Raw genomic sequence first — 27,697 nt, forward strand, 5'->3', positions numbered from 1 at the left:
CGGACCCCATGGCTGCGGGAAAGTTGCTCACATCGGAGCTGGCCTTAACCCAGCTAGACGCGCTTGGATTTCTACTCCCTCGTCTTCCCGACGGGGAGGACCGGGGTCCCTCGCGCCTCGAGTACGGCTACGGGGAAGCCAGCGTTATTCTCCTGGCTGAAAGGCCAGAGCTCCCTCTTTCCTCTAAATCCCTCGGAGGGCTCGAGTGTCAAGGCCAGCTCTCCCTCTCTGTCCTGTCCTTCCTGAAGCTGTGTGAAAGGTGGGGACGCAGATTGGAATAACTGAGATCAGCGGGAACTTGTACGGAACCCGTGAAGGTGAGAGAAGTGCCTGCCACGCTATTTGCCTTGTAGCCTTGAGTCCCCGAAGAGAAAGAAAGGGTGGCTCAAAATTATAACACCTGATGCTGCTGCTTCTGCAAACTGAGGAGCTACGTGCAAAAATCTAGGTGAGAGAAGGGTCTTAGCCCTCTTTCGCACGAATGGAGAAACTTCAACAGCTTCCTAAGTGATACAACTTGATAACGCAAAAAATGAAAATACATGTAGCAAAAAATCCCTCCAGGACCTAGAGCCCCAACCTCGAATCTACATGCGATTTTTCAAGGTTCCCAGCCGCAAACGGCGGTCCGGGAAAAGTTAACTCGGCGGTTTTGCACTAACGCGAGCGTCTGACACTCCGAGCCTGGTTGGGAAAACTCTCGCGAGAGGAAATGGTGAGCCCCGCCCCGCCACGGGGATGACTGCTCTGAGGGGGACCGGAAGCGCTTGGTCCGGCCCGGAACTAGTGCTGACTGGGTACATGTGAGTGGCGGCATGGCGGCTCACCGTTCTGGGCCGCTGAAGCAGCAGAATAAAGCTCATAAGGGCGGGCGCCATCGGGGTCGGGGATCCGCGCAGCGGGACGGCAAGGGTGAGAAGATAGGGTTGGAGGAAGAAGGGCTGTTTAGTCTATATTAACTACTTTGCTTTATGTCCAGACTGAGCTCCTACGTGTGGCCTGGACCCCGCGCCGAGGCCCTAAAGTTGGCGGAGAGGGTCCTCTTTTTTGACCCTCTGGTACCTTGCACAAGATCACTTACTGATCTTATTCTAGGTCGTCTAGCGCTGAAAACCCTAAGCAAGAAGGTGAGGAAAGAGCTCAGCAGAGTGGACCAGAGGCATCGCGCGAGCCAACTCCGAAAGCAGAAGAAGGAGGCGGTGAGAGGAGCAAGGATTGGGGAGTGGTGTGACTTCCCAAGCGTTCTAGGCGGATAATGCCTCGAACTAAAAAATATGACCCTTGGAGGGGGCTGGGGATATCACGTGTCAGGCGTGCAGATCTATGCGCACGCTAAGGCATTCTTTGCCTTGGTCCGAGTTCCGGCCCACTCTCCAGGCATACGTGCTTTTTTACAAGGAAAATGCGGTGGCTGGGAGTGGGGAGTCTGGGGTGAGGAAGGGGCATCCATACTGTGGGAAAGGCAATACATCGATTGGTTCTATTAGGTTCTGGCAGAGAAGAGACAGCTGGGCTGCAAGGATGGTCCTCCTCATCAGGTACTGGTGGTGCCCCTGCATGACAGGATTTCCCTGCCAGAGGCCTTTCGGTTGCTTCAGGATAAGGACACCGGAACAGTACACTTGAATGAATGGGGAAGCACCCATAGCTTTATGCTGTTATGCCCCCGCTTGAAACATCGGTGGTTTTTCACATCTGCAAGGCCAGGTTAGAGCATACAACTGTATCTTCTCTTGTTTTGTTTTGAGTAGTGGTAATATTCTTAATAGTATAATGTGCTGGTGTCAAACTTTGTTGCTTCCCACCAACTTTGTTTTATATGTCCAGGAGATCTGCACACTGTTTTAGACATGGCCAAAGTTGCGGATACCATCCTTTTCCTCCTTGATCCACTAGAAGGCTGGGACAGCACTGGGGATTACTGCCTTTCCTGCCTCTTTGCTCAGGGCCTTCCCACGTATGGTAAGTGAGGTGGTAGTATTAGAGGCAAAGGAGGGAAGTGAATTGGCATTTCTTAGGCACCTATAATTTGCCAGGCATTATGTCCAATATGATATAATAGTATAGCTGGTGGGTTGTATTTGCCTGATGGTGGGTTGTACATGTATGGCCTAAATTTGGTCCATCCCTTAGAAATTATCTATCAAGTTCCCTTTTTGTTTCTGGACTGCCTTTTGTTTCACTATAAAAACTTTTTAGGGTAGTTGAGTGTTGGGTTTCTCAGTGATCTCTGGGCTCACAACTGAACTGTTTGTGAATTACGGGGGGGGGTGTGATTTACATGTAGTAAAACAACAGGTAACAAAGCTCTTTCTCTCTTGTTCACAGCACTAGCTGTCCAGGGTGTTTCTGGCCTCCCACCAAGGAAACAAATAGATGGCAGAAGGAAGCTAACTAAAACAGTAGAGAAGCGTTTTCCTGATGACAAACTTCTCCTGTTAGACACTCAACAGGAGGCAGATATGCTGCTCCGGCAGTTGGCTAACCAAAAGCAACGGCATCTTGCCTTTCGAGATAGACGGGCATACCTGTTTGCTCATGCTGCTGACTTTGTGCCGAGTGAAGAAAATAACTTGGTGGGCACTTTGAAAATCTCAGGCTATGTTCGTGGGCAGGCTCTGAATGTAAATAGCTTGTTGCATATCATTGGACAGGGTGATTTCCAGATGAAACAGATAGATGCCCCTCTGGACCCTTTCCCTTTAAATCCTAGAGTGATCAAATCCCAAAAGGACCCAAGCATGGCAATGGAGGTAAGACTGATGTTCTTAAAGATTTTATATTGTAGATTCATGTGTAACCTGGTGTAGGATGTGAACTAATGTCAGAGAACTATACTGATCTCTGGAGGTGACTGCTAGTATGAAATAAGGCAGTTGTCAACTATGAACATGTTAACATATCACGTATTTATCCAGCACTCATAATAGGTGCCTTGCACAGCATTTGGCTTTGAGTTTATATAAGACATACAAGATGTGGTCTTTCTCCTTGGGCTGCTTAATTGGATAGAAAAAAAAAGGCAAACAACTGTGAAATAAGGATTGAAAAAGTGTGGTTAAGCTATAGACCTGCTGTGGAAGTTGAGAAAGTAGACTAGCAAGCTTCATAGAAGAAATCAGACTTGAGCCAGGTGTTGAGAGGGATGAATGGGATTTGTGAGTTGAACAGAGATGAAACAGTATCGAAAAATATAGAAACAACATGAACCTAGGCACAGTGACAGATCAGAGGGTTTCTTTGAACCCTGAAGAATCAGCTTGAAGGGGGTAAGGCATGTAATAAATAGATAGGAGTGAGACCAAATTGTGAAAGGCCTCAAAAGCAAGGAGAATAGACCTAAAATGCTTGAAACATTGGACAAATTTTGGCTTTCTCTTTCAGTCTGTTTCATTTTTTTACTTGAGAACTATATTATTTTTGGATCTTTCTGGTTACTGTGTTAGATTTGGTAGGTTTTTGGGTAATGTCTGATTGGAGTCAACTATTTTCATTTTTAGATTTGCACTCCAGATGCTGTAGCTGATATGGAGGAAGACCTTAAGGTCCTAATGAAGGCAGACCCTGATAAACAAGAGTCTTTGCAAACAGAGGTTATCCCAGATCCAATGGAGGGGGAGCAGACCTGGCCCACAGAGGAGGAGCTGAATGAGGCAAATGGTTGGTATTGGCAAACTTGTTTGTAATTCATCTTGCTTGGAATTGCGGATTTTCTCTAGCTGCTCACAGTTAGGGTAGAGCGGGATGAGGATTTATTTGGAGGTCAGTTTTTCTCTTTTTAGCTCTAAAGGCTATATGTTTGCACCAAGCAAACATTGGACACAGCGTTGCTCTGTTTTTCAAAATTACTTGTATTACTGTTTTTCTTTTCTTTTCTTTTTTTTTCAAGATTTTATTCATGTATTTGACACAGAGAGAGAGACAGTGAGAGAGGGAACACAGGCAGGGGGAGGGGGGAGGGAGAAGCAGGCTTCCTGCCGAGCAGAGCCCGATATGGGGCTCAATCCCAGGACCCCAGGACCATGGCCTGAGCTGAAGGCAGATGCTTAACGACTGAGCCACCCAGGCGACCCTTATATTATTGTTTCTTAGCAAACATATAAACAACTTTAATTTGTTGCAGTTATTTAGCTGTGTAGTATTGCTAGTTTTCTCTCTCTCTTTTCTTTTTTCCTTTTTTTTTTTTTAAGTATTGCTAGTTCTGAGTCAGCCAAATTAAATTTGGAAGTAGTCTGTTCTATTCATAGAGTCTGTTGGAATTTCTGGTGTCGGTAGCAATATCTAGTATCTTGTATCTAGTAGCAGAAAGGAGGCGTATAATTTAGCTTATTTGGGCTTTTACAGACTTCTTGAAGAAAAGTCCCAGGTTGGTAAAGAAAGTTCCCAAAGGGACATCCAGTTACCAAGCTGAATGGATTTTGGATGAGGATGGTGAAAGTGGTGGGGAAGATGAATCTGATGATATGGAACATGAGGATTTTATTGAAGAGGAATCTCAGGTAAAGAAATGGACCCTCGGGCCACTCACTTCTGTGTAGAGTCCCATATGCAAGGCAAAGTGCAGTCCTGACCTTGGGAGGTATGTGTGTGTGATTAGTTCCTAGGAATGACTTGTAACTGCCAGAAATGAAAATTTATTTATTTATTTTTTTTTAAAAGATTTTTTTTTTTAATTTATTTATTTGACAGAGAGAAATCACAAGTAGGCAGAGAGGCAGGCAGAGAGAGAGAGAGAGGAGGAAGCAGGCTCCCTGCTGAGCAGAGAGCCCGATGCGGGACTCGATCCCAGGACCCTGAGATCATGACCTGAGCCGAAGGCAGCGGCTTAACCACTGAGCCACCCAGGCGCCCCGAAAATTTATTTTTTAATCTCTGTTAGAATTGATGCTGGTTTGGACTGGGTGTCTAGTAAAAATTATTTTACTTCTTTCTTTCTTTCTTTCTTTTTTAGATTTTTACATATTTGGGGTGCCTGGATGGTTCACTGAGTTAAGCCTCTGCCTTCGGCTCAGGTCATGATCTCAGGGTCCTGGGATTGAGCCCCCGAATGGGTGCTCCGCTCAGCAGGGAGCCTGCTTCCCCCTCCGCCTGCCTCTCTGCCTACTTTTGATCTCTCTCTGTCAAATAAATAACTTAAATCTGTTTTAAAAAAAGAAAAGATTTTATATAATTATTAGAGCATGAGTGGGGTGAGGGGCAGAGGGAGAAGCAGACTGTACACTAAGCAGGGAGCCCAATGAGGAGCTCCATGTGGAGCCTTCAGGATCACAACCTGAGCTGAAGGCAGGCACTTACTGACTGAGCCACCCAGGTGCCCCCAAGTTATTTTATTTCTAGTTCAGTGCCTGTAATGTAGAGACAGGTATGAAACTGTAATCTTTATTCTACAGGATGAGGGCAGTGAAAAGGAAGAGGAGGAGGAATATGAAACTATGACTGTGGGAGAGTCTGTGCGTGATGATCTATATGATGAGAATGTGAATGATGAGGCTGAGGAAAAAATGTTGGAGAAATATAAACAAGAAAGACTGCAAGAGATGTTTCCAGATGAAGTAGATACTCCCCGTGATGTGGCTGCAAGAATCCGGTTAGTCAAGAAGTCTAAAATCAGTATGTTTTTATTTGAAATTTATGTGGCTCAGAAAACTATGTCATTGTGATGCAAAAGAAAAAAAACACATTGTCCCTGCTCCTGAAGGGTGAGAGTAAGATGCACATACAAGAAACAGTAATATATAATCAAGTTCTAGACTGTGTGGTACAGACTAACAATGTTACAGTACTTTAATGAAGGAGAAATACTAAGGTGAATCAGCAAATGCTTCTCTGTAGGAGCTAAGACTAAAAGTATAAAATATCTGCAGATGTGGGGGAGTTTGGGCAGGCATAAAAGCGTTGATCATTGTCTGTTCTGGAGGTGAGTGACTAAACCCAGAGAGTTTATAGTGGGTGTTAGGGAGGTAAGACTTTTATCATCTGTTTGCCAGATGAAAGAGCTGCTCCCTAAAGGAGCCACTGAAATGACTTTGTCAGTGAGGAACTGGGGCTTGGGTCTGATATATTTGTTAGAAGCTATTTTTTGTTTTGTTCTCTTTATAAAGATTTTATTTTTTTTATTTTTTAATTTTTTTTAAAGATTTTATTTATTTATTTGACAGATAGAGATCACAAGTAGGCAAAGAGAGAGAGAGGAGGAAGCAGGCTTCCCACTAAGCAGAGAGCCCAATGCGGGGCTCGATCCCAGGACCCTGGGATCAGGACCTGAGCCCAAGGCAGAGACTTCCCACTGAGCCACCCAGGCGCCCCTCTTTTAAGATTTTATTTATCTGAGAGATCATATGGATAGGAGGGCCAGAAGGAAAGAGAGAATCCCAGTCAACTCCATGCTAAACGTACAGCCTGACACAGGGCTCAGTGCCAGGACCCGGTGATTCTGACCCAAACCAAAACCAAGAGTTGGACCCTTAACTGACTGCGCCACCCAGGCACCCTTGTTAAGAAGCTGTTTTGAATTGTGATTTTAGGGGCAACTGGGTGGCTCAGTGGTTGAGTCTGCCTTTGGTTCAGGTCATGATCTCAGAGTCCTGGGATTGAGCCCTGCATTAGGTTGCCTGACCAGCAGGAAGCCTACTTTTCCCTCTCCCACTCCCCCTGCTTGTGTTCCCTCTCTGGCTGTGTCTCTCTCTGTCAAATAAATAAATAAAATCTTTTTAAAATGAAATGTGGTTTTAGGTTAATTAGGTTATCTTGAGTGACAGTGGTAAAGGTGTTTTGTGTTGTTGTTGTTGTTTTTTTTTTTTTTTTTAAGATTTCTATTTCTTTGGCAGAGAGACAGGCAGAGAGAGGAGAAAGCAGGCTTCCTGCTGAGCAGAGAGCCCCGTGCAGGGCTTGATCCCAGGACCTTGGGGTCATGACCTGAGCTGAAGGCAGAGGCTTAATCCACTGAGTCACCCAGGTGCCCAAGGTTTTTTGTGGTGTTGTTGTTTTTAAACTAAATCCTTAGCTATTTTAGCTATTTTAGAAGTGACTTGAGTGAAAAAGTAAGTAGTACCGTATAAATTTGACTATTCTCTAAAATCTCCTATATCTAGATTTCAGAAATACAGAGGCCTCAAGAGCTTCCGGACATCTCCATGGGATCCTAAAGAAAACCTTCCTCAAGATTATGCTCGGATCTTTCAGTTTCAGAACTTCACTAATACTAGGAAACGCATTTTTAAAGAAATTGAGGGAAAAGAGGTTGAAGGAGCTGAGGTATCTGCCTTCCTTTGCCCATCCCTATAATGTGCTTTTATTTGCTGGGGTGCCCCATCCATTATTCCTCTTGGCGTGAGTACCTTAGATTTGTGCTGCCCATAGTTGAATTAAAGGAGCCACTGAGTCACTGGTAAGATTAACATTGAGAAAAAAAAAAAAAAAAAAGATTAACATTGAGAACAAAGAGGTTTCAGATGGTAACTGTGAAAAAGTTTAATCTGGGTAGTTGAAGCATCTGTGAAAGGCAATTTTGAAGGGTGAGGATAGGCTTTAAGAATAGATTAAATGGGGGCGCCTGCGTGGCTCAATGGGTTAAGCCTCTGCCTTCAGCTCAGGTCATGGTCTCAGGGTCCTGGGATCGAGCCCCACATCGGGCTCTCTGCTCAGCAGGGAGCCTGCTTCCTCCTCTCTCTCTGCCTGCCTCTCTGTCTACTTGTGATTTCTCTCTGTCAAATAAATAAATAAAATCTTAAAAAAAAAAAAAAAAGAATAGATTAAATGGGGGCACCTTGGTGGCTCAGTGGGTTAAAGCCTCTGCCTTCAGCTCAGGTCATGGTGCCAGGGTCCTGGGATCGAGCCCCGCATCGGGCTCCCTGCTCAGCGGGGAGCCTGTTTCCTCCTCTCTCTCTCTCTCTGCCTGCCTCTCTGCCTACTTGTAATCTGTCAAACAAATAAATAATTTTTTTAAAAAGTAGACTAAATGACTTTTAACATAGTTGGAGAAATGCTTCATCATTATTGAGACTTTAAGGGTAACTGCATGATTATTTTCTGCTTTCTTCTGGCAGGTTGGCTGGTATGTCACACTTCATGTCTCTAAAGTCCCTGTCTCAGTGTATGAGTACTTTAAGCGAGGAGCACCCTTGATTGCATTTTCTTTACTACCTCATGAACAGAAGGTGAGTTAGTGTCTTGTGGGAAATGGGGAGTTATGAAACTTTCCAACCAGTCTAAAATTTTATGTGACTGACATTTTGCTCATTGGGATGTGAAAAATCTCCTTTAGGATTAGAAATCAAGAGAATATGATAGAGAAGTCAATGATGGTGTTACCCAACATGTCTGAACCTGTCTGAAGCATCTCAGTGATGCAGTCTCTGTGTTCTGAGACTTCTCTTAAGTATGCTCATCAGATCAGATTTTAACCAAGGGTTGGCAGCCTTAACGGGGCTGGGGGTGATGCCATTGCATAGATCTCTTTTATCATGGTGGCCAGTAGCCATGTGTGTTGGCGTGGATGTGAGAGCTTTTGGCCCGTGGTCAGTCTGAGAGTTGAGGGAAGGGTCTTGAATGAGTGTGGTTTTAAGGCATGTGGTGAGTGAGTGACTTGATCTGATTTTGTGGCAGATGTTGAGCTTTTGTAGTTGGACACCAGAAGGTTAGCTCATACGGAAGGATATGAGAAAGGCTCTAAAAACCAGCTTGTGTTTGACTTGAATACCAGTTGCTGGTAAATATAAAAGGTGAACAGCGTTTTGTTAGCTATACTTTTCCATAGATAAGTATTAAAGGGAATCTGAACCTGCTAGTTTGGTTCACCTTCTTTCAATTAAGGCTGCTCTATTTTAAAGATTTTACTTAATTATTTGAGAGAGTGAGAGAGAGCATGAGAGAGGAGAAGGTTAGAGGGAAAAGCAGACTCGCCATGGAGTTGGGAGCCTGTTTCGGGACTAGATCCCAGGATTCCGGGATCATGACCTGAGCCAAAGGCAGTTGCTTAACCACCTGAGCCACCCAGCCGCTCAAGGCTTCTCTATTTTAGATATGAAGGTCTGATTTTCTTATGCGGTTCCCAGATGTCAGTACTGAATATGGTGGTGAGCCGGCACTCTGGCCACACTGAACCTGTGAAAGCCAAAGAGGAGCTCATCTTCCACTGTGGGTTCAGGCGCTTCCGAGCCTCACCTTTATTCTCTCAGCACACTTCAGGTAAGGCAGTGGGGAAGCTTCTGGGTTCTTGTCCATCTTAATGTCTTCTGGGGGACTATGATTTGTAGTGGGGGCACACAGAATGCAGTTTCAAACTCTAGGTTTCTGGGTTAGTGATATTTTCAGTACTCTGGTCTAGGAGCCAATGATGTTTTAATTCACAATGTCTGAACCTGTCTGAAGCATCCCAGTGATGCAACCTCTGTGTGGTGCTGAGGCTTCTCTGCCATGAGTATTGGTTGCAAAGTGGTTTTAAATGGGAGTCAGTGGCTCTATAAAATGGTGTGTCAAAGTGTAGAACCCTTGGCATCTGGTGGTCTGTGGCAGTGTGGGTGAAGGCTGAGGGTGGCCCACAGTTGGGTATGTGGCTGGCATCTGAGATATTGAGACTAGATGTTGAAGAATGGTGACCAGGGGCACTTTTAGAGTAAAATGACTATACTCCTACGCATTAGGAGTGGGAATATACTTTGCACTAACTTGGAGGCTTCTGAACATCACCTACACACATTCAACTCTCAGCAATGGCTGGAGGAAGATGATGAAGGCAATATTAATGAGTGCTCTGGATAATTTTTGTTTTTCCTAGCCATGCTAACTAAATGAGGGATAGACCTCTCTTTCCCTTAAAATATTTTATTTCCCTATAACTTCAGTACTAAGAAGGGGGGATGGTTTCAGTGAAGGTAAAAGCAGAAACTTAAGTAGGTCTCAGAATCAGAGATTAGCACAGCATGGCCCTTAGGCCAAATCTGCCCCACCTCTTCTTTTTGTTAAAATTTTGTTGGAACATAGTTGTGGGTTTTGGGGGGGTGGGTACGCTTTTTTTTTTCCTTTTTTTTTTTTTTTTTTTAGTATTGTCTGTGGCTATTTTTTCTGTGGCACTGTTGAACAGTAGTTGGAACAGAAACTGTATGGCCATAAGCCTGAAATATTTACTATTATCTGGCCCTTTATGGAAAATATTAGCCAATCCTGGCCCAAAACTAAGAGCTGTTGATTTAGTGGAGATGTTTTCTATAAAGCCTTGTTTCTCAAATGAGGTAGGGGTGATAAATATCAATCACCTGGAGAACTTTTTCAAACCCCGAATATAGTCCAAGATGCAAGTCCAAGATTCTGCATCCAGTTGAAAAATCACTCTGAACAACTGAATTGTATCTTTCAGTTGTATTGAGGTAGGAAAATACTGTGAGAACTAGCCGGGTAAAGAAACATAAGTTGCCTTAGGTTTAAGAGTTGCAGTGATACAGCTTTTCACAGTTTGCTGGATTACCTATGGTATCTCAAAATGTTTTGGGTTTTTCTTTTTTAACCCCTTTTATGGTAGCGGATAAACATAAATTTCAGAGATTCCTGACTGCTGATGTGGCCTTGGTGGTGACAGTGTATGGCCCAATCACGTTTCCTCCTGCATCTGTGCTGCTTTTCAAACAGAATAGCAACGGTAAGTTAAGTTCACTGAGGTGAACAGGCCTGTAGGTCCTTTGTAGGTTTAAAACTATTTTCTATATTTAGATTTAAGAGCCATTCGGTATGAAGAAAGTAATGATAATTTTTGAAATATCCCAATCTTACCCTCACAGTGGTCTGAGGCAAGGATGACAAATAGGGTTTTATCTTGCTAACAAAGCATAGCTAATTGGTAGATGCTGCTCAGACTGTTATATTTAGGGTAGGTTCTGGGGTACCCTAGTGTAAGATTTCTCTAAGAGTTTGTTTAGGTCTTTAAATGGACTGGAGCAATAAATGAAGGCTTTGGCTTGTCTGCTTTTGCTCATTAGGAATGCACAGCCTCATTGCCACAGGCTATCTATTGTCAGTGGATCCAGACAGAATGGTCATCAAGAGAGTTGTTTTGAGCGGTCATCCTTTCAAAATTTTTACTAAGATGGCAGTAGTGCGTTACATGTTCTTCAACAGAGGTAGGTGTAAAGGATGGGATCAGATTGCCTTTGTGGAGTAAGGGCTGAGTTTATTTTGTGGGTATATGTTTCATCTTGGTCTTCTGTGTGTTTCATTCTAAGAGGATGTGTTATGGTTTAAACCAGTGGAACTGAGAACAAAGTGGGGCCGCAGGGGACACATCAAGGAACCTTTGGGTAAGAAACTGTGGGATTTGGTGCCTTGCCCAGGTTTTCCCAGTGCTACTAAATGACTATTGGGTTAGAAGACTACCGCTTTAAAATTTTCTATTTTAGTGTGACCAACTTGGCTGTTTCCTTTCTAGGTACTCATGGCCACATGAAGTGCAGTTTTGATGGGAAGCTAAAATCTCAGGACACAGTACTGATGAACCTCTATAAACGAGTTTTCCCCAAGTGGACTTATGATCCATATGTACCAGAACCAGTACCGTGGATGAAAAAGGAGATTTCTTTAGCAGTGCCTGAAATGGACTTGGAGTAATGGATTCATTGGGATTCTGTTTCATTGTTACTAGTGAACACTCCAGGAATGGGAACCTACAGGCTGTAATTAGGCAAAGTTTGTGTTTTCTACTTTAGCCTAGAGGTCTACTGCCTTTTTGCAAAAGGCTTTTCTTGGCCTTGACAAGATATCTCAGTAAACTATGGATATTTTACCCTTGCTACTTAGTTAAAAGAAAAGAAAAGAAACAACTGTTACTGAAACATCCACTCTCCATTAGGAACTTGAAAGTTGTTTAAGAGAGGAATATAAGAAGTTAGAGTAACTAGGAAACAAAATTTCCAAGTGACTAGAGATACTGAATCCCATCTCTTTTGCATAAACTAAACAGAAACAGATTGATAAGGAGCTGGCCTTTCAGCCTGCTTCACCCAAGTTAGGGAAGTTAGGTCTACATTTCCACCACTGAGTACAATACAAATGTTCTTTACTTCTGGGGAAACTGTTTGAAAATGCTGAGACAGGACAGCGGCCACTGCAACACCAGCTGTAGGTTCAATAAGCAGTTTCATCCTCTCCCACACCAGCTGGGTTGCATACTGTTGGTATGGAAGGGAGTAAGAATTAGTGAAATGGGAAAAGGAGAAAGAGCCTAGTTGGTTGACCTTTACAATTAAAGGTCAGGTGGGGTTATATGCCCAATCTAAATTTTTCTTCTTGACCTGTATATATATATTACCCAAAGGTTCCCACATATATATATATATATATATGCATGCATGCTCACCAATGAAGGACAGGGCTTTTTTCCCATCCTAACACTGTTTCTACTGTTGAGCAGGTTTTCTTAATACATCTGGGGCACCTCCCATGTCATGAAGTCATCTAGTCAAGTCCCCAGGGAGTAAGTTGCTACTCAAAACAGTAGAAGACTCTATTGTCTAAGAATTTGCTCCATTCTTTCGTATTTTCCTTTCCTATCAGAGCCTCACCTTAATTTCTTCCTCTGTGACTATGAAGACATCATCGACAAGGTCCCTTATAATAGGCCAGGTGTTTAAGCCAATGCTGGATTTGACACCATCTGCTATGGTTTCTGGAGGATAGGGATTGGGAGTCAGTTCCCCTTTCAGCTTGGACTGGTAGCAGTCATCTGCATTCAAGGGTTCAGCAGCATATACCTTCACACTAGGTCTCAGAGCCTAGGAAAAGGAATATTAGACATTTTAAAACTAGCCACAGCATTTTGCTTGCATACCTGTAGTGAAGTAGGCAATACAGGTAACTCATTTCTGTTCAAGAGCCTTTCCCTTGATTGATGTAATAAAAATAGACCTTCAAGCATTTAAGTTGTATGCCTAATAGCCTTTAGTTGCTTAAATCACATCTAGTTCTCCTGGTAACTAGGGAAAAGAGTGGCCCTTGACTTGGATAGTGGGTTGTTGAAATGGGATTCAGGGAAAGGACTGTGAGGATGCCACTCAGGACTGCTTTGCCTTGTGAAGTTGTTACCGATGAAGAACGGCAGGGTAGTGAGGCAGAGAAGAGCCTTCCATTTCAAGTGCCAAGGGTTGGTGAGAAACAACAGCAATTTGGGGGAATGTTGAGCCAAGTATTCACAGTGTACTACAATGTAAAATAAAATTATCTAGGCCTGAAGCAGGGAGTCCTTAAGAAGCTATTTTCTTACCTTAACTGTAATTGCTATTCCAGCAACCATTCCTCCTCCTCCTACAGGTACCACCAGTGCATCTACCAAGGGTACCTTTAGTGAAAAGAATATAAAGTATAAATAGGTCTATTAATAACCAGTTTTATATGTGTATAAAATAATTATAGACAGCCTAACATTAGCTTTATCGGTGGCTAAACAAGAATTAACAGCTCTTACCTGGTTTAGTACTTCCATGGCAATTGTCCCTTGCCCAGCTATCACTGCAGGCTCCTGGTTGGGATGTACCATGATGCCTTCTGTTTCTTCCATAATTCTTCTGGTAACATTTTCTCTGGACTGAAAGAGCACATTAAATGAATATATTTGATTTGTATTTAGAAGTTCCCGGGACGCCTGGGTGGCTCAGTTGGTTAAGCAGCTGCCTTCGGCTCAGGTCATGATCCCAGCGTCCTGGGATCGAGTCCCACATCGGGCTCCTTGCTCCGCGGGGAGCCTGCTTCTCCCTCTGACTTTGCCTTCCACTCTGTCTGCCTGTGCTCGTTCTCGCTCTCTCTCATAAATAAATAAAATCTTAAAAAAAAAAAAAAAAAAAAAAAGAAGTTCCCAACAAGGGTGCCTGGGTGGCTTAGGGGGCTAAAGCCTCTGCCTTCTGCTTGGGTCATGTTCCCAGGGTCTTGGGATCGAGCCCCGCATCAGGCTTTCTACTCAGCAGAGAGCCTGCGTCCTCTCTCTCTCTGCCTGCCTCTCTGCCTACTTGTGATCCTTCTCTCTCTCTGTCAAATAAATAAAATCTTTAAAAATAAATAAAGTTTCCAAACAAGTTTGATTTAGTCATTTAACACTTTATTGGCCATCCTTTTTTCAGACTTACTGGGGACTGGGGATATAACTGAACAAACTAGTCTCTGCTCAGTGGAGTTATGTTCTAATATGCAGAGGGGTGGCATATAAGTAATATGTCTAAATGCTATGGAGAATAGTCTGTTTTATAGGGGATGCTTAGGAAGGGTCTTGAGTAATGTGATATTTTTAATAGGATTGAACAAGTGCTGTAGAACTGCAGAATATTCTAGAGGGAGAATAATAGCAAATGCAAAGACCACAAAGTAGTAGTGCTTGGCTTTTCTGAGAAAAGGCTAAGTTAGTATGGTTGGTGTGAAATATTTGGTGGGACAGTAATAGTGGGAAAGACTGAAATGGGCCAGTTCATCCAGGCCTTAAGTGATTGCAAGAATTTTGGTTACCAGTGTGTATAAGATGGGAAACCATTGGAGGGTTTTCAGCTAACGAGTTTTAACATATTAAATGGATAGTGCAAGGGTGGAAGGAGGGAGACCACTTAGGCTACTGTACCTAGGTGAAAACATGTTCATTTGAATCAGGGTGTTGATGGTAAAGCCTGTTAGAAGTAGTTGGATAAAAAAAAAAAAAAAAAAAAAAAAAAGTAGTTGGATAACAGAAATTGTTATTTTTTTAAAGTTTATCTACATCCAATATGGGGCCTGAACTCACAACCTTGAGATTGAGTTGCATACTCTTCCAGCTGAGCCAGCCAGGGTCCCTGGGTAATGGAAATGATTTGAAAGTAGGACCAAGATTTGGATGTAGGGTGTGGGAGAACTCTCGAAGGTGACTTCATTTATTTTGAGCAACTAGAAGGATAAAAGTTGCCATTGACTAAGGAGAAGACGAGGAGCAGCAGTGGGGAGGAAGATCAGGAGTTTGGTTTTAGACATAAGTTTAAGTTGCCTTTTAAGACATTCTAAGTGGGAATATCATCAGGGAATCATTGGAGATAAAAGTCTGGGTTAAGGGCAAAGGTCAGGACTGGAGTTAGAATACAGACTTTTTTTTTCTCCAGATATTTTTTAAAGCGTTTTTTGTTTGTTTGTTTTTTGAGAGAGAGCGAGAGCAGAGGGAAGGCCAGAGGGAGAGAGAGATAGAAGCAGACTCCCTCCCCAGTACAGAGCCCCACACAGGGCTCAATCCCACAACCCTGAGACCATGACCTGAGCCTAAACCAAGAGTTGGTCACCCAACTGACAGAGCCATGCAGGCACCCCAGAGTATAGGGGATATGTTAAACTATGAGATTAATGATCTCATCAGAGTGAGCATAGGTAGAGAAAGGGTTGAGCATGCTAGCGTTGAAAGGTGAAGAGGAACACAGAAGAAACAGCCAGTAGGCTAGAAAGAAGTTTCATTTGATGGTGAAAGTTGGTAAGCTGACACTGAACACTGCTTTCTCCTTACCTCATCACTCTGTTCACTGTACACTATGGAGGCTCCATAGGCTTGTATTGCCAATTTTTTACAATTGGGAGCTGTTTCGGGCACCACAATATAAGCAGGAATTCCTGGGAGGAAGAAACATGTTTAGTTAGTACAAATCAGGAGAATTTAGAATAGAAACTTATGTTTAATTTGCTTATAATGAGATAGGAACCTGGAAATAACCTTCCCACAGTAGTCACCAATCTCACTGATTAAGAATACTTTTCCACTCTTCTCGGATGATCCTACACAGTACCCTGAGAAGTTAGTCAAGTACCTTCCAATTTAGCAGCATAGGCGAGAGCCTGGCCATGGTTTCCACTGCTGTGAGTAACCACGGCTTTGGGCTTCTCTTTCGAGGTGGCAGGAGTCAAGCCTTTGACTGCATTAAGGGCACCGCGAATCTAGAAAAGGGATGGTGAAACCATGTATTTGATTTGATTTAAAAGTTTCTTTTCAAAACACCAAGGAACTTTCCTAGATATTCTCTTCCTAACACCGAACATCCATTCTATCACAAAATCTTGATTGTACCTCTGAAATATCTCCTGCGTTTTTGCCACTACCTTGGTGAAGCCTCATTTCTCAACTTGCATGTTATCAAACCTCAACTAATCCTGCCCAGGGATCATTCTCAATATTTCCACTAGATTATGAAAGTGACCTTTTAAAAATGTTCTCTTTTTACTGACTACCTATTTTGTAAATACAAATTCCTTACAAGTTGCAGTCTTTCTAAAACATACTGCTTCTGTCACTGTTGTAGCCATCCTAAATTCGTTTCCCTCCTACAAGTTAGCTCACACCCCTGTACCTCCCAGCATGCTGGTACATCTACATATAGTTATTTTCCTTCACTCCCTGATCTGGCTAAAAGTACTCATCCTATAAAATTTGGATGAAACATCATTGGTTCAACTTCTTTGATCTCCCATGCAAAATTAGGCATTTCATTCCATTGTATTTTATTTGTCTCTCTCAAGTTACTTGTCATTAACCTGTTTGTTGACTGGCCTGTCCTGCAAGTGTAACTAATAGTACAAGACCGTGTGTGTGTATGCCTAGTATAGTTAGTTAAAATAAGTATGTGATGTGTGATGAATGAAAAAAATAAACCATGGCAGAAGCAAAGGGCAAAAGAGAATGGAGAGTTTAATATAAATGTTCTCATTAGGGATGCCTGGGTGGCTCAGTCAGTTAAGCGTCTGCCTTGAGCTAAGTCATGATCCCAGTGTCCTGGGATCTAGCCCTGCATCAGGCTCCTTGCTCAGTGGGGAGCCTAGCATGCTTTTCCCTCTGTCTGCAGCTCCCCCACCTATGTTCCCTCTCTCTCTCCCTCTGACAAATAAATAAAATCTTAAAAAAAAAAAAAAGTTCTCATTAATGGGTGAGGAAATGTAGTCCTAAAATTACCACTTAACAGGTACTAGTACCTATCAGGCATAGTGCTAAATGCAACATTCAGATTTATACCTGAAAGGATCTTAAAACTCAACTAACAGAAATTAACCGCACTGAATCAACACAGAAGTCTTTTACCTTTTAAAGTATCTATGTAAGTAATCTCTACACCCAATGTGGGGCTCAAACCTCAAAATCAAGAGTTGCATGCTTTTCTTACAGCAAGCCAGGTACCCCCCAGAAGTCTATCTTTATGCAAAGGAAAGGCTCTGACATATTTCCTAGAATAAGGGGTTAGCTAGATTTAGATCTTTTACATTCATAATAAGGTATCAATGAATAGCAAGTTGACACAACTTGGTTGTATACAGGGTGATCACTCTTGCCCGTGTTGCCTTGCAATAATTAAGGTTAATGTCTATTGTCTGAGTTTAATCACAAGGTGCCCCTTTCATTCTCAACCATGTCCTAGTTTGGACAGTAAATTACATCATCACCCCAATTATAAGAAATTTTGAGATTATGTAAAAGTGGGTTATCAATACCATATTGCTAAGTGACCAGTACTTTATCGAAGGAAAACTTCTACAACCCTTTCTTCAGCTATAAAAATAGTTTACCTACCTCACTGGGTGGTCAGGCAGATCAAATAAATGTGTATGGGAAAGGGATTTGAAAAGATACATGATATATTATCAAAGGGCATTATTACCTTAAAAGATCCAGTTTTCTGGAAGAGTTCACATTTGAAGAAAAGATTGCGCCCTGTTACTTGATTGAAAATGAAACTTGTTAGCACTGGTGTGAGGTGAATAAAATCTTGAATGTTGACATGAGCTTTTTCAACATCAGCAAAAGAGATGCAGTACTGAGCACACATGGTTCTGAAACCCAGGAATAAAAAAAGGGGTCAAAGCAAAGCCCAAAACAATATGTTTAATGAAAAGATTTTGAAAATGGCTAACAGACCCATAGAATGTACAAGAGTGAACCATAATATAAAACATGGACTTTGCTAATGACACATAATGCAGGTTCAATTGTAACAATTCCATTCTGATGGGGGATGTTGATAATGGGGGAGGCTCTGCTTTTGGGGTGTGTGTGTGAGATATATGGGAAGTCTCTTCAACTACCCATCAATCTTGATGTGAATCTCTTTTTTTCTTTTAAGATTTTATTTATTTATTTGACAGATGAGATCACAAGTAGGCAGAGAGGCAGGCAGGCAGAGGAGGAAGCAGGATCCCCACTGAGCAGAGAGCCCAATGCAGGGCTTTAACCCACTGAGCCACCCAGGCGCCCCTCTTGCTGTGAATCTTAAGTTGCTCTTTAAAAAAAAAAAAAAAAAAAAAAAAATATATATATATATATATATTAGATTTTATTTATTTATTAGACACAGAGACAGATCACAAGCAGGCAGAGAGGCAGGCAGAGGTAGAGGGAGAAGCAGTCTCCCCACTGAACAGAGAGCCCGATGCGGGGCTCGATCCCAGGACCCTGAGATCATGACCCGAGCCAAAGGAAGAGGCTTTAACCCACTGAGCCACCCAGGGGCCCCTCCATCACCCCCTTTTAAAAATATATCTTTTAGGGGCGCCTGGGTGGCTCAGTGGGTTAAGCCGCTGCCTTCGGCTCAGGTCATGATCTCAGGGTCCTAGGATCGAGTCCCGCATCGGGCTCTCTGCTCAGTGGGAACCCTGCTTCCTCCTCTCTCTCTCTCTCTGCCGCCTCTCTGCCTACTTGTGATCTCTATCAAAGAAATAAAATCTTAAAAACAAAAAGGGGGTAGGGGAGGAAAATGTACAACACAGGAAAATACACTTGGGGTCTGTGGTAGTAATGGAATGGTCTTTGGTACTGGGGCTCCAGAATCTCTAAATAGAAGGAAAAGTATCTTGAAGCTGCATTTCTTAGTAAATTTCTTTTTTCCAGGGCACCTGGGTGGCTCAGTGGGCTAAGCCTCTGACTTTGGCTTGGGTCATGATCTCGGGGTTCTGGAATCGAGTTCTGCATCAGGCTCTCTGCTCAGCGGGAAGCCTGCCCCCCCCCCCGCTTGACTCTGCCTATTTGTGATCTCTGTCTGTCAAATAAATAAATAAAATCTTTAAAAAAAAAAGGGGGGGGGACGCCTGGGTGGCTCAGTTGGTTAAGCAGCTGCCTTCGGCTCAGGTCATGATCCCAGCGTCCTGGGATCGAGTCCCACATCGGGCTCCTTGCTCAGCAGGGAGCCTGCTTCTCCCTCTGCCTGCCATTCTGTTTGCCTGTGCTTGCTCTCTCCCCCCCGCTCTCTCTGATAAATAAATAAAATCTAAAAAAAAAAAAATAAATTAAAAAAAAAAGGTTTTTTCCCCCTGGTGAAGCTTTATAGGAAAGGCTTAAGGCTTACCCCTCACTCATACCATCCTTTACCATCCAAGCACTGTTACTGGTCTCGACTTTTTCATCATTTTTGTGAAGCTTGAATGAAGTGGGTTCAAAATCTATTAAAATTTTTTATTCAAAAAAATTATTTGGGGCACCTGAGTGGCTCAGTCGTTGAGCAGTTGCCTTTGGCTCAGGTCATGATCCCGGAGTCTGGAATCCAGTCCCGCGTTGGATTCCCTGTTTGGCAGGAAGCCTGCTTCTCCCTCCCCCACTCCCCCAGCTTGTGTTCCCTCTCTCACTGTGTCTCTATCAAATAAATAAATAAAATATTTTTTAAAAATAAATATTTATTTATTTTTTGACAGGCAGACATCATAAGTAGGCAGAGGGGCAGGCAGAGAAGAGGGGTGGAGCAAGCTCCCTGCTGAGCAGAGAGTCCAAAGCGGGGCTCAATCTCAGGACCCTGAGATCATGACCTGAGCCGAAGGCAGAGGCTCAACCTACTGAGCCACCCAGGTGCCCGAAAATACATAAAATCTTTTTTTTTAAAGATTTTATTTATTTATTTGACAGAGAGAGATCACAAGTAGGCAGAGAGGCAGGCAGAGAGAGAAAGGAGGAAGCAGGCTCCCTGCCGAGCAGAGAGCCCGATGTGGGACTCGATCCCAAGACCCTGAGATCATGACCTGAGCCAAAGGCAGCGGCTTAACCCACTAAGCCACCCAGGCGCCCAATACATAAAATCTTTAAAAAAATTATTTAACAAGGGAGAAAATTGCTTATAACCCTGACATCTTAATCAATTATGTTCATTTTCTGTCTTGTTTCTTCAGTATACATACATCATATGACAGTTAAAATCAGCACCTTCACAGGTACTTGGATGGTGAAAGTGAGGGTAGAAAAAAATAATCAATATACTTTCTGGAAAAACAAATCTCATTTAAAAATGGGCAAAGGACTTGAATGGACGTTTCTCTGAAGAAGATATACAAATGGACACAAGCACATGAAAAGATGCTCAACATCACTAATCACTAGGGAAATTCAAATGAAAACCACCTTATACCTATTAGGATGACTACTATTAAGCAAGCAAGTGTTGGCCGGGATGTAGAGACACTGGACTTCTTGTGTGCTGTTGGTGGAAATATAAAATGGTGCAGCAGCTATGAACAGTATGGTAGTTCCTCAAATAATTAAACATAGAATTCTTCATGATCCAACAGTTCCACTTTCAGCACCCTTAAGCCCCACGATATTCAGGGGTCAACTGTACTTTGAAGTATATTTTTAATGCTTCATACTGGTAAGACAGACAAAATTTCTGTAGCAGCCTATACTAGGGAGCCCCCACACAGCCTGAACTTCTTCAGCTTTATTTATTTATTTATTTATTTATTTATTTATTTATAAAGATTTTATTTATTCATTTGACAGATAGAGATCACAAGTAGGCAGAGAGGCAGGCGGGGCGGGGGGGGGGGAAGCAGGCTCCCCGCTGGGCAGAGAGCCTGATGCAGGCCTCGATCTGAGGACCCTGAGACCATGACCTGAGCTGAAGGCAGAGGCTTAACCCACTGAGCCACCAGGTGCCCCTATTTTCTTATTTTTTAAAGATTTTATTTATTTATTTGACAGACAGGAATCAGAAGTAGGCAGAAAGTCAAGCAGGGACCGGGGGGGGGGGGGGTAGAAGCAGGCTCCCTGCTGAGTAGAGAGCTTGATGCAGGGCTAGATCCCAGGACCCTGAGATATGGCCTGAGCCAAAGTCAGAGGCTTAACCCACTGAACCACCCAGGCACCCCGATACACAACATTTTAAATGGCTACTTTTTTTTTTTTTTAGATTTTTATTTATTTATTTGAGAGAGAGACTGAGAGAGAGAGCATGAGAAGGGGGATGGTCAGAGGGGGAAGGAGATTCCCCCCCGAGCAGGGAGCCTGATGCGGGACTCGATTCCCGGACTCCAGGATCATGACCTGAGCCAAAGGCAGTGGCTTAACCAACTAAGCCACCTAGGTGCTGCTAAATGGCTACTTCTTTTTACAAAAATACCATAGTTTTAAAAAGTTTTACATAACTTTTTTTTTTTTTAAAGATTTTATTCATTTTATTTGACAGAGAGAGAGATCACAAGTAGGCAGAGAGGCAGGCAGAGACAGAGGGGGAAGCAGGCTCCCTGCTAAGCAGAGGGCCCGATGTGGGGCTCGATCCCAGGACACCGAGATCATGGCCTGAGCCGAAGGCAGCGGCTTAATCCACTGAGCCACCCAGGCGCCCCTTACATAACTTTTTGAATAGATTCTTTTTTCTATAATTTTTTGTCTATAATAATGTAACGAACAGGTATGTTGCAAGATCTTTGTGGGAAGATTCTGTCAAAGGGTATTTTGCATCAAAAAGTATGCACATTGGGCGCCTGGGTGGCTCAGTGTGTTAAGGCCTCTGCCTTCGGCTCAGGTCATGATCCAGGGACCCTGGGATCGAGTCCTGCGTCAGGCTCTCTGCCTGGCGGGGAGCCTGCTTCTGCCTGACTCTCTGCCTACTTGTGATCTCTGTCAAATAAATAAAAAATAAAATCTTAAAAAAAAAAAGTATGCACATTAAGACATTTGATACCCACTGCCAAACTGAATTCCAGAGGAGTTGTAGATTTTATCAATTTACACTCCGAACAGCAGTTTCTAAAGGAATGCCCTTTTCCCTTCACCCTGCAGTATCCTTTTTTAATTAATCAATTAATCGATTAATTATTTTTTAAAGATTTTATTTATTTATTTGACAGAGAGAGAAATCACAAGTAGGCAGAGAGGCAGGCAGAGAGAGAAGGGGAAGCAGGCTCGCCACTGAGCAGAGAGCCCGATGCGGGGCTTGATCCCAGGACCCTGGGATCATCACCTGAGCTGAAGGCAGAGGTTTTAACCCACTGAGCCACCCAGGCGCCCCTGCAGTATCATTTTTGATCCATCAATTTAATATGTTTTGTAGTTTGAATATGTATTTCTTTAGTAGTGATTAAACATTTTTTGCTGTATATTGGCCACATTCTTTTGTGAATCTTTAACATACCACTTCCAAACAGATCATTTATTTTTTTCTGAAATGCCATGTTTATCAAAAATTAAGTTTCTGGGCACCTGGGTGACTCAGTGGGTTAAAGCCTCTGCTTTCAGCTCAGGTCATGATCTCAGGGTCCTGGGAAGGAGCCCCACATTCGCTCTCTGCTCAGCGGGGAACCTGTTTCCCTCTCACTCTCTGCCTGCCTCTCTGCCTGCTTGAGATCTCTGTCAAATAAATAAATAAACTCTTTAAAAAAATTATATTTCTTGGGGCGCCTGTGTGGCTCAGTGGGTTAAGTCCTCTGCCTTCAGCCCAGGTCATGATCCCAGGGTCCTGGGATAGAGCCCCATATTGTGCTCTCTGCTCAGCAGGGAGCCTGCTTCCCCCCTCTCTCTGCCTGCCTCTCTGCCTACTTGTGATCTCTGTCAAATAAATAAAATAAAAAATCTTTTTAAAAAATCAAATTTTTTTTTAATGCTTGGGACCTTTCTGGACTTTGTATTTTGTTCCACTAATCAGACTTCCAGTTCCTTCTCCAGTTGTTCACCATATTTACTACATTCTGCCATGATTACTCCAAAATGTATTGGATTTTCTCACATCAGTTCTTTCAAATGAACTTTCAAAATCTTTTATCAAGGTTGCCAGTTTAAGATATACAAATGAACTGAGTCATAATTGGTATTTAAAAATACTGAGCCGTCCCATTCATTAACATGGGTGTCTTTCAATTAGTAAAGTCTTTTTGTTTTAGATTTCTCAAGAACTCATTATGTAAGTCCTGTGGAGATCTGATTAAGTTTATGCCTAAGTACAAAGTATTTTTGTTGCTTTTGTGATAAGGTATATGTGTATATATATTTTAAAGATTTTATTTATTTGACACAGAGAGAGAGGGAAGGAAGCAGGCTCCCTGCAGAGCAGAGAGCCCGATGTGGGACTCGATCCCAGGACCCTGAGATCATGACCTGAGCTGAAGGCAGAGGCTTTAACCCACTGCGCCACCCAGGTGCCCCAATATAAGGTGTTTATTTATTTTTTTTTAAGATTTTATTTATTTATTTGACAGAGAGATCACAAGTAGACAGAGAGGCAGGCAGAGAGAGAGAGGGAAGCAGGCTCCCTGCTGAGCAGAGCCCGATGCGGGACTCGATTCCAGGACCCTGAGACCATGACTTGAGCCGAAGGCAGTGGCTTAACCCACTGAGCCACCAGGCGCCCCTATTTATTTTTTTATTTTAAAGATTTTATTTATTTATTTGAGAGAGAATGAGTGAGAGCGAGCATGAGAGAGGAGAAGGTCAGAGGGAGAAGCGGACTCCCCAAGGACCTGGGAGCCTGATGCGGGACGGGATCCTGGAAGTCCGGGATCATGACCTGAGCCGAAGGCAGTCACTCAACCAACTGAGCTATGCAGGCGCCCAAGATAAGGTTTTTTTTATTTTTTTTTAAAATTTTATTTATTTCTTTGACAGAGACAGATCACAAGTAGGCAGAGAGGCAGGCAGAGAGAGGAGGAAGCAGGCTCCCCGCTGAGCAGAAAGCCTGATGCGGGACTCGATCCCAAGACCCTGAGATCATGACCCGAGCCCATGGCAGAGGCCTTAACCCACTGAACCACCCAGGCGCCCAGATAAGATATTTTTAACTAAGTATTTAAATTGCTTACTGATAATATATATGAAAAGTAATAGTTTTTGTATATTTAGCATGTAATAGGATACCTAAGTAGATTACCTTGTTAGATCTAATAGTTTTATAGTTCACTCTCCAAACAATCACACTATCTGCAAATAAAGATGATTTGTCAGGGGCACTTGTGTGGCTCAGTTGCCAAGCGTCTGTCTTTGGCTTGGGTCATGATGCCAGGGTCCTGGAATTGAGCCCTGCATTGGGCTCCCTGCTTGGCGGGAAGCTCCCTCTCCCTCTCTTTGTGTCTCTGTCAAATAAATTAAAAAAAATATATATGATTTGTCCTTACCTTATAAGTATACCTCTGGTAACTTTTTCAATGACTTCACAGCTAATTGGTTTATCTGGATTTGCTACTTCCTTCTGAATTAATTTTGGTAATTTATATTTAACTTTTTGGGGGAAATCATCTAATTTAAAATCTCAAATGTATTAGTATAAAGTTGAACACTAATATTTCTAAGCTTTCTTCCTATCTTTGGTATTTTTATTTATTCAATCAACAAATATTGAACACCTCTTTGTCTCAGATATTATTTGATCCTGGGATATAATGTTAGAAAAATAGAGTTGTCCCTGCTCTTAAAGCTTATAATCTAGCAGAGAGATGTGTTATAAATAATCCAAAAATAAATATATATTTACAAATATTGATAGGTGATATCAGGGAAGTATGTTAGGATACTATACTGGGAGGGTATTTAGATCAAGGAAGGAGGGCTAAGGAAAGCCCTTTATAGAGAAGTGAAATTTATGAGCCATAAGGTGAATAGGCAGAGTAAATGGAAAAGTGTTTCAGTGGAGGGAATATGCACAAATGTTTTACAGAGGAAAGGAACATGGCATATTCCAGAAACTAAAAGAAGGCCAAAATAGTGATCAGTGAGAAAGAGAGAAATTGGCAGGATCTACATCATAAGGGACAATGAGTCATGGATTTTTTTTCTGAAGAGCAATGGAATACCATTGGACAATTCTGAGCAGGTAAGTGACATGCTAGAATTTGCATTTTCAGAAAATCACTGTGGCTAAATTGTTCCTAATGAAAAGGAAAGAAATAACAGTGAATCAGGGAGTCTATTTAAGAAGTATTGTCTACATGAAAATGCACAGGTGCTTGGATGGTGAAAGTGAGGGTAGAAAAAAATAATCAATATACTTTTTGGAAAAACAAATCTCATTTAAAAATGGGCAAAGGACTTGAATGGACGTTTCTCTGAAGAAGATATACAAATGGACACAAGCACAAGAAAAGATGCTCAACATCACTAATCACTAGGGAAATTCAAATGAAAACCACAATGAGATACCACCTTACACCTATTAGGATGACTACTATTAAGCAAGCAAGTGTTGGCCAGGATGTGTAGATACTGGACTTTTTGTGTGCTGTTGGTGGAAATATAAAATGGTGCAGCAGCTATGAACAGTATGGTAGTTCCTCAAATAATTAAACATAGAATTCCTCATGATCCAACAATTCCACTTCTGGGTATATACCCCAAAGAATTCAAAAAGTGTTTCAAAGATGTATTTGTACACCTATGTTAATAGCATTATTCATAATAGCCAAAAGGTGGGAGCAACCCAAGTATCTATCAATAGATGAATGGGTAAACAAAATGTGGTATATACATACAATGGAATGTCATTCAGCTTAAAAAGGAAGGAAATTCTGACAGATCACATGGATGAATCTTGGAGATATTAGGCTAAATGAAATAAGCCAGTCACAAAGAAACAACTACTGTATAATTACACTTATGTGAGGTACCTGGAGTAGTCAGATTCATAGAAACTAAAATGGTGGTTGCCAGAAGCTGGGGACAGGGAGGATGGGAAGTTGTATAGTTTTAGTTTTCCAAGATAAAAGGAGTTCTGGAGATTGCCTGTACAACCAATGTCAATGCACTTAACACTACTGAACTGCATACTTAAAAAATGGTTACAATGGTATATTTCATGTTATATGGACTTTATCATAATTAAGAAAAAAATCACACACACACACACACAAGAGATACATTTTGGAGATTATAATTAGGCCCCTTATTTGCAAGTCATAGAATCCCAATATGAACTGGCTTAGGCACAAAATGGAGGTAATAAGATTTACTGGTTCATGGAATCCAAGAAGAGTTGAACCACGGGAAGGGCAGGAATATGAAATCTCAGGAACAACTGGAACCAGAGACTTGGTATTTTTCCAGGACTTTCTCATTGTTTCTCACCTCTGCTGTTTTTTTTGCATGTTGGCTTCATTCTTTTCATTGCAGACCAGCTGGTTCCACATGGCAGGACATTTGGCTGTTGACAGCTCCTGTTTTACATTTTATGGCTTCCACACAGGAAAGGATTTTTTTCCCTTAGTTTCAGTTCAAAAATTCTGGATAAGGATTCTGATTGGCACATCTTGGCCCAGGACCAGTGGCCAAGGGTGTGAGATCATTTGACAATACTATGCAACAGTCACAAGTATTTACAGAAACATGAAAAAGAAACAGAATGATTTTTATAACACAGTATCAATTACATACATTTAAAACACATACATAAAATGATACAATATATTATTCAAAGATACATATATATCCAATGACATATATTAAACACAATTAGAATGGCTACCTAAGAAGGGAGGGAAGGAACATGAATAACTTAAAGAATAAAAGATAAACAAGAAAGGACTTGTTGATGAAAGGGTGAACCAGATATGATTGCCTCAAATCTCTGTACCTGAGGGGAAAATAGCAAACAAAAGTGAGAAGAAGAAAAAAATGAAAGAAAAAGAAAAGGTACTTCTGAGTAAGAATGGGATGGGGTGGGGGGCAGTTTTCGAGAGAAAAGATGAGAATGTTGAGATAATACCATAGCTGTCCACTACAGAAAGAAAAAGCACATATTCTGATATTGGATTAAATGTGGGGAATGAGGGAGGTGGAGGTTAAGGGTAACTCCTGGGTTTTAAACTTAGATGATGGCATAATTAATTGAGATACGACTAGTGAAGAGAGAAGTATTTCAGGAAAAATCAGAGATTTCATGATATTAAGTTTGAATTATGAGACATCTAAGAGGATATTCTTTTTTTTCTTTGCCAGAAATGTGTCTATTTTTAACATCTATTATATTTCTGAAAAAATGAGCTCTTTATCAAGTGCTATTCTTTTTATTAATTTTTTATTGTCTTTATTCTATTTTCTCTTGTTTAATAATTCTTAATAACTTTAATTTTTAAAAAAAGATTTTATTTATTTATTTGACAGACAGAGATAACAAGCACGCAGAGAGGCAGGCAGAGAGAGAGGAGGAAGCAGGCTCCCCGCTGAGCAGAGAGCCTGATGCGGGGCTCGATCCCAGGACTCTGGGATCATGACCTGAGCCGAAGGCAGAGGCTTTAACCCACTGAGCCACCCAGGCGACCCTAACTTTCATTTTTAAAAAAAGATTTAAGTATTCATTTTAAAAAGATTTAAGTATTCATTTTATAAAGAAGGAGAGGGAGAGGTCTGAAGCAGACCCTGCACTGATAGCAGAGAGCCTGATGTGGGGTTCAACCCCACCACAGTGAGATCATGACCCTAGCCCAAACCAAGAGTTGGATTTCTTTTTTAAGATTTTATTTATTTATTTGACAGAGAGAGAGAGAGAGATCACAAGTAGGC

General features: G+C 42.1%; 2 protein-coding genes across 5 annotated transcripts in view; one reads left to right on the top strand and one right to left on the bottom strand.

Moving 5' to 3' along the window:
• On the top strand, positions 1-11,807 carry TSR1 (TSR1 ribosome maturation factor). Of its 2 annotated transcripts, none has more exons than XM_082707070.1 (15): positions 1-317; positions 1,096-1,199; positions 1,488-1,707; positions 1,828-1,962; positions 2,329-2,753; positions 3,501-3,660; positions 4,345-4,499; positions 5,391-5,587; positions 7,092-7,254; positions 8,046-8,156; positions 9,054-9,186; positions 10,517-10,633; positions 10,971-11,111; positions 11,214-11,288; positions 11,417-11,807. In XM_082707070.1, the coding sequence occupies exons 3-15, from the start codon at positions 1,653-1,655 to the stop codon at positions 11,593-11,595; spliced, it is 2,046 nt and encodes a 681-aa protein (XP_082563196.1). In that variant the 5' UTR covers positions 1-317; positions 1,096-1,199; positions 1,488-1,652; the 3' UTR covers positions 11,596-11,807. The 2 variants fall into 2 exon arrangements, with proteins under 2 accessions (XP_082563196.1, XP_082563195.1); XM_082707069.1 differs by lacking the exon at positions 1-317 and adding an exon at positions 757-912.
• The window catches only part of SRR (serine racemase), a 22,530-nt gene continuing 5,174 nt past the window's right edge, over positions 10,342-27,697 (bottom strand). For 2 of the 3 annotated variants that reach the window (XM_082707206.1, XM_082707204.1), the window contains exons 2-8: positions 17,619-17,790; positions 15,783-15,909; positions 15,485-15,588; positions 13,448-13,567; positions 13,247-13,321; positions 12,549-12,758; positions 10,342-12,155 (exon numbers count right to left, since the gene is read on the bottom strand). In XM_082707206.1, the coding sequence (XP_082563332.1) occupies positions 11,940-12,155; positions 12,549-12,758; positions 13,247-13,321; positions 13,448-13,567; positions 15,485-15,588; positions 15,783-15,909; positions 17,619-17,786 (1,020 nt within the window). In that variant the 5' untranslated portion in view covers positions 17,787-17,790 and the 3' untranslated portion in view covers positions 10,342-11,939. Of the gene's footprint in view, positions 12,156-12,548; positions 12,759-13,246; positions 13,322-13,447; positions 13,568-15,484; positions 15,589-15,782; positions 15,910-17,618; positions 17,791-24,077; positions 24,280-26,263; positions 26,491-27,697 lie in introns of all 3 variants that reach the window. The other variant, XM_082707205.1, reaches the window with a different exon arrangement.

Source organism: Mustela nivalis (assembly GCF_964662115.1).
Source record: "Mustela nivalis genome assembly, chromosome: 17".
NCBI classification, from domain to species: Eukaryota; Metazoa; Chordata; class Mammalia; order Carnivora; family Mustelidae; genus Mustela; species Mustela nivalis.

What these genes read in the sequence shown, in the direction of transcription:
- TSR1 (XM_082707069.1), top strand. Translation starts at nt 816, where the DNA reads ATGGCGGCTCACCGTTCTGGGCCGCTGAAGCAGCAGAATAAAGCTCAT. An exon ending in CGCGCAGCGGGACGGCAAGG is followed by an intron (nt 913 to 1,095) that starts GTGAGAAGATAG and finishes ATCTTATTCTAG; the next exon opens with GTCGTCTAGCGCTGAAAACC. An exon ending in GGAGCTGAATGAGGCAAATG is followed by an intron (nt 3,661 to 4,344) that starts GTTGGTATTGGC and finishes GGGCTTTTACAG; the next exon opens with ACTTCTTGAAGAAAAGTCCC.